At 43.4% G+C, this 13,328-nt stretch overlaps 1 protein-coding gene across 1 annotated transcript in view; it reads right to left on the reverse strand.

Moving 5' to 3' along the window:
• The window catches only part of CNTN4 (contactin 4), a 910,670-nt gene that overhangs the window by 155,904 nt on the left and 741,438 nt on the right, over positions 1 to 13,328 (reverse strand). Inside the window, exon 12 of the mRNA XM_038772663.1 lies at positions 5,287 to 5,437. Coding sequence (XP_038628591.1) covers positions 5,287 to 5,437 — 151 coding nt within the window. The remainder of the gene's footprint in view (positions 1 to 5,286; positions 5,438 to 13,328) is intronic.

A 13,328-nucleotide genomic window follows, 5' to 3' on the forward strand; every position in this document is an offset into this window, starting at 1 on the left:
ATAATGGAAATCCTGCCTTGGAGGCGAAATAGCATCAAAGCAGTACTGGTGCACTCTATATAAATCTGATGCACCGAATATTAGTAGTACTGTGTCATTTTAATGTTACACATTTGGCTAAGGAAATAGGAGAGCTTACATAGCATTTCAACTTTGAACTTATTCCATTTTCCCAGACTGCTTGTAGTAGACTAGACTAGATTGTGAGCCCATGTGGGATAAGAACTGTGTCCAATCTGCATGGGCTGCATCTACCCCAGTGCTTAGTACAGTGTTTAGGATATAATAAGCAATTAATAAATACTGCAATTTTAAAATTATTATTATTATATTTTAGACTAAAAAAACCCTACTGCCACTTCAGTGATCTTGATCTTGACAATATAAATTTTATAAATAAATTACTTAAACAATTATATACTATGTATATTAATGTGCCTCCCCCTCTAGACTGTAAGCTTGTTGTGGTCAGGGAATCTGTCTCCCAACTCTGTTACATTGTACTCTCCCAAGCACATAGTATAGTGCTCTACATACAGTAAGTGCTCAATAAATACCATTGATGTTTGATGATGATGATGATAAATCAATCAATCATATTTATTGAGCGCTTACTGTGTGCAGAGCACTGTACTAAGCGCTTGGGAAGTACAAGTTGGCAACATATAGAGACAGTCCCTACCCAACAGTGGGTTCACAGTCTAAAAGGGGGAGACAGAGAACAAAACCAAGCATACTAACAAAATAAAATAAATAGAATAGATATGTACAAGTAAAATAAAGAAATAAATGGAGTAATAAATATATACAAACATATATACATATATACAGGTGCTGTGGGGAAGGGAAGGAGGTAAGATGGGGGGATGGAGAGGGGGACAAGGGGGAGAGGAAGGAAGGGGCTCAGTCTGGGAAGGCCTCCCGGAGGAGGTGATGATGATGATCCCCTTCTAGACTGTAAGCTCCCTGTGGTTAGGGAACGTGTCTACTAACTCAACTGCATTGTGCTCTCCCAAGTGCTTAGTACGGGGCACTGCACACCCTTAAACTCTTAATAAACACCACTGATTGATATCTCAGCACAAGTATTTTTTGGACCTAAATTATCCATTCCAGCAAGTTCTGATTTCACTTTGCTAGTTAAGACCTGGATTATGTCTCATCATTTAGGGAAGAGCGTGAGAGACCATTTCTCAAAGACCTCCAGGAATGGTAAACAAAGAAAGGTGTCTTCAGAATCACAAGCAAAAGATCTTTCTCAGTTTGCCAGCCCTAAACTAGTCCTAGCTTTTTTTAAATGGTGTTTGTTAAGTGCTTACTATGTGCCAGGCACTGTACTGAGCACTGGGGAAGACTCAAAAAATTAATCAGGTTGGACATGGTATATGTCCCACATGGGGCTCAAAGTATTAACCCACATTTTACAGATAAGGTAACTAAGGCACAGAAAAGTGAAGCGACTTACCCCAAGTCACACAGCAGACAAGTGAGAAGCAGCATGGCCTAGTGGATAGAACATGGGCTCAGGAGTCAAAAGGATCAGGGTTCTAATCCTGGCTCTGTAACCTGTCTGCTCTGTGACCTTGGGCAAGTCAACTGCTCTGGGCCTCAGTTACCTCACCTGTAAAATGGGGATTATGACTGTGAGCCCCATATGGGGCATCAACTGTGTCCAAACATGCACTCCCTGGGAGAACTCAATCGCTTCCATTGCTTCAGTTACCACCTCTATGAAGATGATTCCCAAATCTGCATCTCCAACCCAGCCTGCACACTATGTTCCTCCAAGGCCCGTTTACTCACTGTGCCCCAAGCTCATCTATTTCACCACCAACCCCTTTCCCACCTCCTCCCCTTAGCCTAAAACCCCCTCCCCTTCAATACACGCCAGATCACCTCTCCCTCCATTTTCAAAGCATTACTAAGGTCACATCTCCTCCAAGAGGCCCTCCCTGATTAAGCCCTCTTTTCCCCGGCTCACCCAACCTTCTGACCTTTGCAATTCACCTCACCCCCAGCCTCACAGCACTTATGTACATATGCTTAAATTATGTATTATAAATTACGCATTTATTCATATTAATGTCTGTCTCCCCCTCTAGACTGTAAACTCATTATCTACCGGGAACATGTATGCTAATTCTATTGTATTGTACTCTCTCAAGCTCTTAATACAGTGCTCTGCACATAGTAAGCACTCAATAAATATGACTGATTGATTGATTGACTGATCTCTCTCCATCTCTGCAGTTCCCCATTTCCTCCTAGCTTCAAGACGTCTCTACTTGGATACCCAGCTGACACCTCAAACATAACATGTACAAAACAGAACTCCTTTATCTTCCCACCCAAACCCTGTCCTCCTCTGACTTACCCATCACTGTAGATAGCAGCACCATCATTCCTGTCTTGCTAGCCCATAACCTTGGAGTTATCTTTGACTCCTCTCTCTCATTCAACCCACATAGTCAATATATCACTAAATCCTGTAGGTTCCAACCTTCACAAAATCGCTAAAATCTGTCCTTTCCACTCCATCCAAACTGCTACCATGTTAATCCAGGCAGTTATTCTATGGCACCTTGATTCCTGTATCAGCCTCCTTGCTGACCTCCCTGCTTCCTGTCTCCCCCCATTCCAGTCCATACTTCACTCTGCTGCCCAGATCACTTTTCCACAAAAGCGTTCAGTCCCTTTTTCCTCACATCTCCAGAAACCCCAGTGGTTGCTTATCCACCTCCCCATCAATCAGAAACTCCTTACCACCAACTTTAGAGCACTCCATCACCTTGCCCCTTCCTGCCTCACCTCACTATTCTCCTGCTAAAACCCAGCCCACACACTTCACCCCTCTAATGCCAACCTACTCACTGTACCTCAATCTCATCAATCTCATCTCTCTCACCGCTGATCTCTTGCCCAGGTCATGCCTCTGGCCTGGAACGCCCTCCCTTTTCATATCCAACAGACAATTACTCTCCTCACCTTCAAAGTCTTATTGAAGGACCACCTCCTCCAAGAGGCCTTCCTCAATAAAGCTCTCATTTCTTCTTTTCCCACTCCCTTCTGCATTGCCCACACACTTAGATTTGCACCCTTTATTCACCCTTCCCTCAGCCCCACAAAATTTATATGTATATCATAATTTATGAATTTTTATTAACATCTGTCTCCCTCTCTGGGCTGTAAGTTCATTGTGGTCAGGGAATATGTCTGGTATATTATTTTGTTGTACTCTCCCAAGTGCTTAGTACAGTACTCTGCACACAGTAAGCGCTCAATCAATACGACTGATTGTATCTACCCCAGTGCTTAATACAGTACTCTGCACACAGTAAGCGCTCAATCAATACGACTGACTGTATCTACACCAGTGCTTAATACAGTACTCTGCACACAGTAAGCACTCAATAAATATGACTAATTGTATCAATCCCAGCGCTTAATACAGTAGCTGGCACAAAGCAAGTGCTTAACAAATATTAAAAAACAAAAACAGATTTGGTATCATCATCAACGGTATTTATTGAGCGCTTACTATAGACAGAGCACTGTACTAAGCACCTGTGAGAGTACAAAATAATAGAGGTGTTAGATATGTTCCTGGATCACAAAGAGCTTACTCTCTAGAGGGGAAGAAAGACAGTGAAGAAAATTACGGCCGTATACATAATTGCTGTGGGGCTGAAGGTAGGATGAATATCATGTCCTAAAGGGTACAGATCCAAGTGCATAGGTGACATAATAATGATGGTATTTGTTAAACGCTTACTATGTGCAAAGCACTGTTCTAAGCGCTGGGGAGGTTACAAGGTGATCAGGTTGTCCCATGGGGGGCTCACAGTTTTAATCCCCATTTTACAGGTAACTGAGGCACAGAGAGTCACACAGCTGACAGTTGGTGGAGCCGGGATTTGAACCCATGACCTCTGACTCCAAAGCCTGGGCTCTTTCCACTGAACCACACTGCTTCTCCTGACATAGAAGGGAGAGGTTAAGTTCATTAAATTTACTAATTCCTACAGGGCAAGATGTTTACTTGTTAAACCTTCCAGAGATTAATATGAAGTACAGACAAAACATAAATTCAGAGACTGAAATATAACAGTAGTACCCCTTTAATTCCCTGTTTGGTTGAGATTACTCTAGAAATACCAGAACTTTTAGAGCTATGATGATACTCTGATTCACCAGCATTTTGTGTTCGACAGGTGGGTGAATACCGCAGCCATCAACTACATCGGGTTTGTTGGCAAAAGCTATTAATAAGGACAACAAAATCACACCAAATTATCCAATTTGCATTTGCAAGTATAGGGGTATGCAGATGTAAGGGTACGTGTACAATTTTTACAAGCTTCCTTGCTGGATCCATGAACAGTTAAACTTTTATATCTATTTAGAGAAGCAGCACGGCGTAGAGAAGCAGCGTGGTGGAGTGGATAGAGCAGGGGCCTGCGAGTCAAAAGGTCATGCCTCTACTGGGCTCTAATCTAGGCTCTGCCACTTGTCTGCTCTGTGACCTTGGGCAAGTCACTTCACTTCTCTGTGCCTCAGTTCCCTCATCTGTAAAATGGGGATCGAGACTGTGAGGCCCATGTGGGACAGGGACTGTGTCCAACCCAATTTGCTTGTATCCACCCCAGTGCGTCATGCCGTGCCTGGCACATAGTAACAAACGCCATACCAAATCCCTAACAAATACCATAATTATTCATTATTAATATTATTATCATTTACCCAGATGGTATATGCTATCTTACCTGTGACAGAGATATACGAATAAATGCCATTTTCAAAAGACTAATCGAGTTACTCACAGAAAAAGTTGATGGGGAAGGTTGTTTTGCACTAATCGCAGCTAAGATTGTCCTCCCCAAGGAATAAGGTTCCCCAAATATCTGCCATTGCTGCAACCCTGATATAACTTCGAAGTATATTTGATGAAAATATTTTTGAAATGAAAATTTTTGACTATACATGAATAGACAGTGCATACATTTCACACATTTTGTGTGTGTGTATATATATATGTATATATATATATACATATATATACGTGTATATATATATATATATACACACACTCATATTTGTTTACAAAAATATCTTTATGAGACAGGGATGAGTCATGCACTTGGACCCGAAGGGTTTAGCATTGACAAAGATTCATTTACCCAGGGGAAACCATCCATCTTTCTGTTGAATAGCTTCTTTTTCACTCCTATCAGATAACTGGATTTTGTTTCCCAAGCAAACTAATGGTACGTTACTTCAAAAAGTTACCTCTCATTTTCTCTTAAGATGTCCTTTCCTTTCTTCCAAGTGTAGACAGGTTTGGGGGATGCTTTTGGTTTACACTCTATGACGACTTCACCACCCACTTTGACAAGAGTTAACCTTTTCACGAGGGCTTTGGAAAAGTCTGGACCCACAGCTGGAAGAGAAAGTAATAGATCAATTTAGCAATCATTTTGGAAAGACGGAAACAGTCAAGAAAAGTAAACTTTCTTTGCTGTGTGTGAAGCGTGTCTTGAGTTGCTTCAAATACCAATTTCTTTAGATTCTGAGCTCCCCAAGTAATTCCTAACTGTGTATTTTCTCACAGCGCTTAGTACAGTGCTCTGCACCCAGTAAGCACTTAATAAATACTATTATTACTACCACTGAGCATTAGGCAGATTCATAAATGGGATAAATTATCTCCTTGAGGGCAGGGATTATGTCTAGTTATAATGATTATTATTATGGTATTTAGCACTTACTCTATGCCACGCAATGTAATAAGCGCTGGGGTGGAGACAAGCAAATCGGGTTGGACATAGTCCCTGTCCCATGTGGGGCTCACAGTCTCAATCCCCATTTTACAGATGAGGTAACTGAGGCATAGAGAAGTGAAATGACTTGCCCAAGGTGACACAGCAGACAAGTGGCGGAGCTGGGATTAGAACCCATGACCTTCTGACTCCCGGGTCGGTCAACTCTATTTTTTTCTCCCAAACATTTCATACAGTACTCCGCACACAGTAAGCGCTCAGTGAATACCACTGATTGATTGAAAACTAACACCACTAGAGATTTAGAGCATGGAGTCCATATGTTGTATTACGGTTTGTAAACGATCCATTTCTATCACGACAAATGGTCAAAAATAAAACACTGACCACAAAGGGCACCTCCAAGTGTAAAATAAACAACTTGCCAATAATTGCTTAAACCACCCCAAACAAAAGCCCCAACCCTACTCAAACCCTTAACTTCTTCCCTAACTCAAGGCCTAACAATAAAGGTTTGGTCCTGTTGGCAGCTGACTTTGTTAACGACTTTTTATGACACTTTTCTATTCTTGGTGATTCTTGATCATTCCCGATTATTCAAAAATTAATTTTGACAATATGCCTAAAGTCACATATTTATTATACTTCAATGACTTTAAATCTGTCTTCTCCTTTCATGGGAAGCAAAATGAAAAACATCACTGTTACTTGTCCTAAAATAATGGATAGAGGATATGTGTAGGACCATTGTACTCCGCGGACAGGATTAGTGCACCAGTCTTGCCTCCCGGCCCACCTGAAGTAACCTGGAATCGGCACATCAGCACAGTGATAGACAGCATTTGAAGCCTTCTCATCTCCCTTGCCCTCACCTTTTCCCTACCTACCTTCCTTTCGACTCTTACACTTTGAAAGGGAATCCTGCAGGTTTATTTGGACTGTTTTCATGAATTAAAACTGGCCAAAGGCTGCATTACCATCTACAGTGCTCTTGCAAAGCTCTCCTAATTTTGATGCTACAGAACTTCGAATGGAAAAAAGCAGTACAATAGAAAACAGTCTGTCCCAAACACTTAGTACAGTGCTCTGCACACAAGAAGTGGTCAATAAATACCATTGATTGATTTATATCATGATGAATGAGAGGTCAGGGTGGCCTAAAAGAAGAAGGATCACCTGAATGATCAGGGGAGAAGAGGGCCCGACTATATCATTTCTCCTGACAATATTTTTGTGAAATAATGTTGAGGCCCAATATTACCATCTCTCCTCTCAGCAAGTGGACACAGTAGACAGATTTGGTGTTGAACATAAAAGCAGGTTGGGCACACGTGGACTTTGATGAAATGGGATAAAAATAAACCCACAATATATTTGTTCAAAGATTTTTCTATACTAATGAGATGCTGCTGTAGTCTATTTTAACCTAAGGCATTTGTTGGCTCCCGTAACAGACAACTGAATTGTAAACTGAACCACCACTGAATTAGCTTTGAATTTAGCCATATATGGGTACAGGGCCCTCCACCCACATGGATTTATGTTATTTTTAGCAAGGACTAATTGCAGGGCTTTGCAGACTCTGATACACTGCACGGCATATGCAGAATAAAAACAAAACATATTAGGACTGTGATTAAAGCTATTTAACCTCGTGGTGATTGATTTGTTGTTCATTGCACCCTATAAATAAGGGGATTATACACAGTGTTTGCAATGTTATGTATGCTAAGACAACCCCCTTTGTCTCAGGCTCATTTTCTCTTTCACTCAACAGAATTTATGAAAATGAAACTGCTTTCTGCTGGGCTAAAACAAAGCCTACCTACTGTACCTTAAATTGACTGTGTGAAAGTCCAGATTTGGAATGCTAGTCATGCAATATGCGTTTTGTGGACTCCTCCTTGCATGATTGATATTGTTCTCAGTTCTCTTTTGGTGAAAAGTTCCTTTTCCACTGTTGGCTAAAATTTTAAAACTAGAAAGGATGGATTAAATAGCTGGTTTATGAACTGTATCTTGGAAATTGAATTCAATACTCAATGTCGACTTCTGCATCAGCCTCCTCGCTGACCTCCCTGCATCCGGTCTCTCCTCTCTCCAGTCCATACTTCACTCAGCTGCCTGGATCATATACATCTGAAATACCACTCAGTGGTTCGCTCATCCACCTCCGCATCAAACCGGAACACCTCACCATTCTCCTACTTTACCTTGCTGATCTCCTACTACAACCCAACCTCCACACTCCTTTCCTCTAACGCCAACCTATTCTCTGTAACTTGATCTCATCTAGCTTGTCTACGACCCCTTGCCCACGTCCTCCCTCCCCTTCATGACAGTCCACCACTCTTCCCATTTTAAAACCCTCTGAAAAGCACATCTCCTTTAAGAGATTTCCCTGACTAAGCCCTTATTTCCCCAAATGTGCCCTTATTTCCCCAACTGCTCTTCCCTCCATGTTGACCATAACATTGGTAGTGAACCCCTTAAGCACTTTGAGCCTCACCCCAGCCCCACAGTATTTATGTAAATATCCTTATACTCCACTATTTTCCCTAACCAATTATTTATTTCAATGACTGTGTCCCCCCCTAGATTGTACGCTCCTTGTGGGCAGGGATCATGTCTACCAACTCTCTCCCAAGTGCTTAGTACAGTGCTGTACACACAGTAAGCGCTCAGTGAAAGCCCTTAAGTCTGTCCGTTCAGGACCTGCTCAGCTTTGTGTTTCTTAGGCTGCTGAGAATGGAGGATGTATGTATCTGAGGGAAAGAAGGTCTGCCCTTTTTCCCAGAGATAATGAAGAGAAAGAGAGGAAAGAGAGGAGAGTAAAGAGATCGGCAAAAGACCCTGAAACCCAGATATTACACCTAGTAAAGTCCAGTTAACATCTAGAGGAGCTCAGAGGAGGCCAGCCCAGAATCTGGGGGAAGCAAATTAATCTTAATGGCCCCCATTTATGGCAATTGCCTGTAGAGAAGCAGTGTGGCTTAGTGGAAAGAGCACGGGCTTGGGAGTCAGAGGATGTGGGTTCTAATCCCAGCTCTGCCACTTGTCTGCTCTGTGACCTTGGACAAGTCACTTAACTTCTCTGTGCCTCAGTTACCTCATCTGTAAAATGGGGATGAAGACTGTGAACCCCACGTGAGACAACCTGATTAACTTGCATCTTCCCCACAGCTTCGGAGAGTGCTTGGCACTTAAATACTATATTACACACTCTGGAGAAGAAACCCACGTAGCTGTCCGCAGTAAGCTCTCAATAAATATGATTGATTGATTGATTGATGAATCTAAATCTTAAGGAAAGTATTTTTACATTGAAGGGTCTCCTTGCTCTTGGACACACTAGCCAGTTTTCACCTATATATGTTCTGGGGAATCCTCCTTGCATGATTGATATTGTTATATTAGCTTCCTTCTCTAAGCAGCATGGCCTAGTGAAAAAAGTACAGCCCTGGGAGTCAGAGGATCTGGGATCTAATCCTGGGTCTGCCAGCTGCTTTTTGTGTGACCTTGGGCAAGTCACTCAACGTCTCTATGCCTCAGGTTCCTCAACTGTAAAATGGGGATTCAATACCTGTTCTCCCTCCTACTTAACTGTGAGCCCCATCAAGCTGGGCAGGGTCTGTGGCCAACTCGATTAAGCCAAATCTATCCCAGTGTGTAGAACAGTGCTTGACACAGAGTAAGCACCTAACAAATACCTTAATAATAACAACAACATGCTGGGTCTCATCATCACTAGTCACTGTACCATTTCTAACCTCAACAGCTCTGAATTATCACTCTCCAACAACAGCCTCCTAACCTGTCTTCTCTCCCACACTCTCCCTCCATGCAAATTGTTCTCTCCACATACACCTCCACTCTGTTCTGGATCCGCTTCTCCATTCACTCACTCACTCCCTTGGGAAGCTCATCTGATGTCCTGAATTTAATTACCCACCTCTCATGCGGGTGGGTGACTCTCAAATTTACCTCCCTCCCCTTGAAATCTTTCCTTCTCTGTAATCTCCCATTTCCTCCTGTCTCCAGGACATTTCTCATGGATGCCTCGTTGGGACACCTGTCTACTTGTTTTGTTGTCTGTCTCCCCCCTTCTATCATCGTCATCATCAATCGTATTTATTGAGCGCTTACTGTGTGCAGAGCACTGTACTAAGCGCTTGGGAAGTACAAATTGGCAACATATAGAGACAGTCCCTACCCAACAGTGGGCTCACAGTCTAAAAGGGGGAGACAAAACCAAACATACTAACAAAATAAAATAAATAGAATAGATATGTACAAAATAAATAAATAAATAGAGTAATAAATATGTACAAACATATATACATATATACAGGTGCTGTGGGGAAGGGAAGGAGGTAAGATGGGGGGATTGGAGAGGGGGACGAGGGGGAGAGGAAGGAAGGGGTTCAGTCTGGGAAGGCCTCCTGGAGGAGGTGAGCTCTCGGGCCGCTCGGGGGGTTGCGTAACTTCTAGACTGTGAGCCCATTGTTGGGTAGGGACTGTCTCTATCTGTTGCCAAATTGTACTTTCCAAGTGCTTAGTACAGTGTTCTGCACACAGTGAGTGCTCAATAAATACGACAATGAATGAAAATGAATGAACCTCAAGCTTAAATACGACCAACACAAAATCTCACATCTTCCCTCCCAGATCATCTTCTCCAACTAACTTTCCCATCACATTTAACAATACCACCATCCTCTCTATCTCTCAAGTCTGTTTGTACTCCTGGCATCATTATTATTATTATTAGTAGTAATAATAATAATGGTATTTATTAAATGCTTACTATGTGTCAAGCACTTTTTGAAGTGCTGGGGTAGATACAAGCTAATCTGGTTGGACACAGTCCCTGTCCTTGGGGCCCACAGTCTTAACCCCCATTTTACAGATGAGGTAACTGAAGCACAGAGAAGTGAAGTGACTTGCCCAAGGTCACCCAGCAGACAAATGACAGAGCTGGGATGAGAACCCTGGTCCTTCTGAATCCCAGGCCTGTGCTGTATCCATTAGGCCATGCTGCTTCACATGACTCTTCCCTTTGATAAAATTCCCATAGTCAGTCTTTCACCAAATCCTGTTGGTTCTTCCTCCCCAGTATTTCCAGGATGCAGCCCTGAAACTCCATCCAAACAACCACGCTAGTCTAGGCTCCCATCATATCCCCCTGCATGGAGGTTGTTTGGAATCTTTTGCTGATAGGAACGGACAAGTCTCAGTCCTGACACTTCCGAACTGAGAACCTGTAGAAGGAAGTGATTAGAGTGGTAGTTTGTGCAGCACGACTCACACTTTGTCGTCCCTGTCAATCGTGCTCCTGCTTGGGACAAGGACTGTAAAGAGCAAGCAAGCAGGCAGGGGGGCAGCATTGTTGCCTAGCAGAGGCAGCATGGCCTAGTGGATAGAGCCCGGTCCTGGGGGTCAGAAGGACCAGGGTTCAAATCCCAGCTCTACCTCTTTTCTGCTGTGTGACCTTAGGCAAGTCACTTCGCTTCTCTGAGCCTCAGTTACCTCATTTGGAAAATGGGGATTAATAATAACGATGGCATTTACTAAGCGCTTACTATGTGCAAAGCACTGTTCTAAGCGCTGGGGAGGTTACAAGGTGATCAGGTTGTCCCACGGGGGGCTCACGGTCTTAATCTCCATTTAACAGATGAGGTAACTGAGGCACAGAGAAGTGAAGTGACTAGCCCAAAGTCACACAGCTGACAAGTGGGGGAGCTGGGATTTGAGCCCATGACGTCTGACTCCCAAGCCCGTGCTCTTTCCACTGAGCCACGCTGCTTCTCAATTGTGAGCCCCATGGGGGACAGGGACTGTATCCAACCTGATTTGCTTATATCCACACCAGCACTTAATACAGTGCCTAGCACATAGTAAGTGCTTAACAAATACCATATTATTATTATCATCATCATCATCATGAGGTGCACACAAAGATTGTTGCATACGCAGCCCATTCACCATCATCATCATCAATCGTATTGAGCGCTTACTATGTGCAGAGCACTGTACTAAGCACTTGGGAGGTACAAATTGGCAACATATAGAGACAGTCCCTACCCAACAGTGGGCTCACAGTCTAATGACTTGGGTTCTAATCCTGTCTCCATCACTTGTCTGCTGTGTGACCTCAGGCAAGTTACTTTACTTCTCTGGACCTCATCTTTAAAATGGGGATTAAGCCTGTGGACCCCATGTGGGACATAGACTGTGTCCAACCTGATTACCTTGTATCTACCCCAGTTCCTAGAACAGTGCCTGGCACATAGTAAGTGCTTAAAAGATACCATTAAAAAAACCAAAGTGACTATAGCATAGTGCCAATGCCATGCCATAGCCCCAGCTCTATGGTAGCTCCAAGGTCTTCATGGCCCACAGCTATTTTTGTAGGATTCCTCCTGGGCCTGACCACCTCGCAACATGGCCAAATGGATAGAGCACAGACCCGGGAGTCAGAAGGTCGTGGGTTCTAATCCCATCTCCACCACTTGTCTGCTGTGTGATCCTGGGCAAGTCACTTCATGTCTTTGTGCCTCAGTTACCTCATCTGTAAAATGGGGATGAAGACTCTGAGCCCCATGAGGGATAGGGACTGTGTCCAACATGATTAGTTTGGATCTACCCCAGTGCTTAGTACAGAGCCTGGCACATAGTAAGCACTTAAAACCATAAAAAAAAAAACTTTGCAGACCATCCTACGTGGTTCTTGTCAAAAACGTTCTTCACTGATTCATTCATTCATTCAATTGTATTTATTGAGCGCTTACTGTGTGCAGAGCACTGTACTAAGTGCTTGAGAAGTACAAATCGGCAACATATAGAGACGGTCCCTACCCAACAATGGGCTCACAGTCTAGAAGGGGGAGGAATAACTGATGGCATAACTCTAGCAGGCACACACCTGCATGCAGAGCTGGGACTAAACTCAGGCCTCCTGATTTCCAAAGCCATGCTCTTTCCACTGGCCCATCACTGCCAACCTGCTAATTTGAAGGCCTTTCCCTTGTCATTTGCCGGGATGGGAGGGTGCTCGGGGAGAAATGCGGGGGTGTCAGGGATACATTCTCCCCTCCTCCTCCTATCAACCCTTCTGTGAAGACTCTTGCTCAGTTGGGGAGCTGAGTGTGAAGATCAGTCCTGGGGGAAGGCAATACGCTCACAGGAAGGGACACCAGTCTGATGGAGAGGAGCAAGTGACCATTTGCTAAAGCAGTCCATCCCCAGCATTGTGGGGCGAGAAAAGTACAGGTGTCAACATGTCTAGGCCTATTCCTGCTGGAGAGCAGGACTGGGCTGGAGTTACCCATCTATCCAGAAGGGTGTTTGATTATCTTTATGAGATGATGTGAGTGCAAGGTCACTCACGGACGATAAAACTTCCCATACGAATGTCAACTAGGGTGACCAGTCAACTAGGCTGAGCATTTGCCCAGCTCGCCAACTATCCTGCAGAACTAATAAATACTCAGTTCATATACTACTACTACTACTAAGTTATCATGGTATTTATTAAGCACCTACTATGTG

This window comes from Tachyglossus aculeatus, chromosome X1, assembly GCF_015852505.1.
Source record: "Tachyglossus aculeatus isolate mTacAcu1 chromosome X1, mTacAcu1.pri, whole genome shotgun sequence".
Lineage (NCBI taxonomy): Eukaryota > Metazoa > Chordata > Mammalia > Monotremata > Tachyglossidae > Tachyglossus > Tachyglossus aculeatus.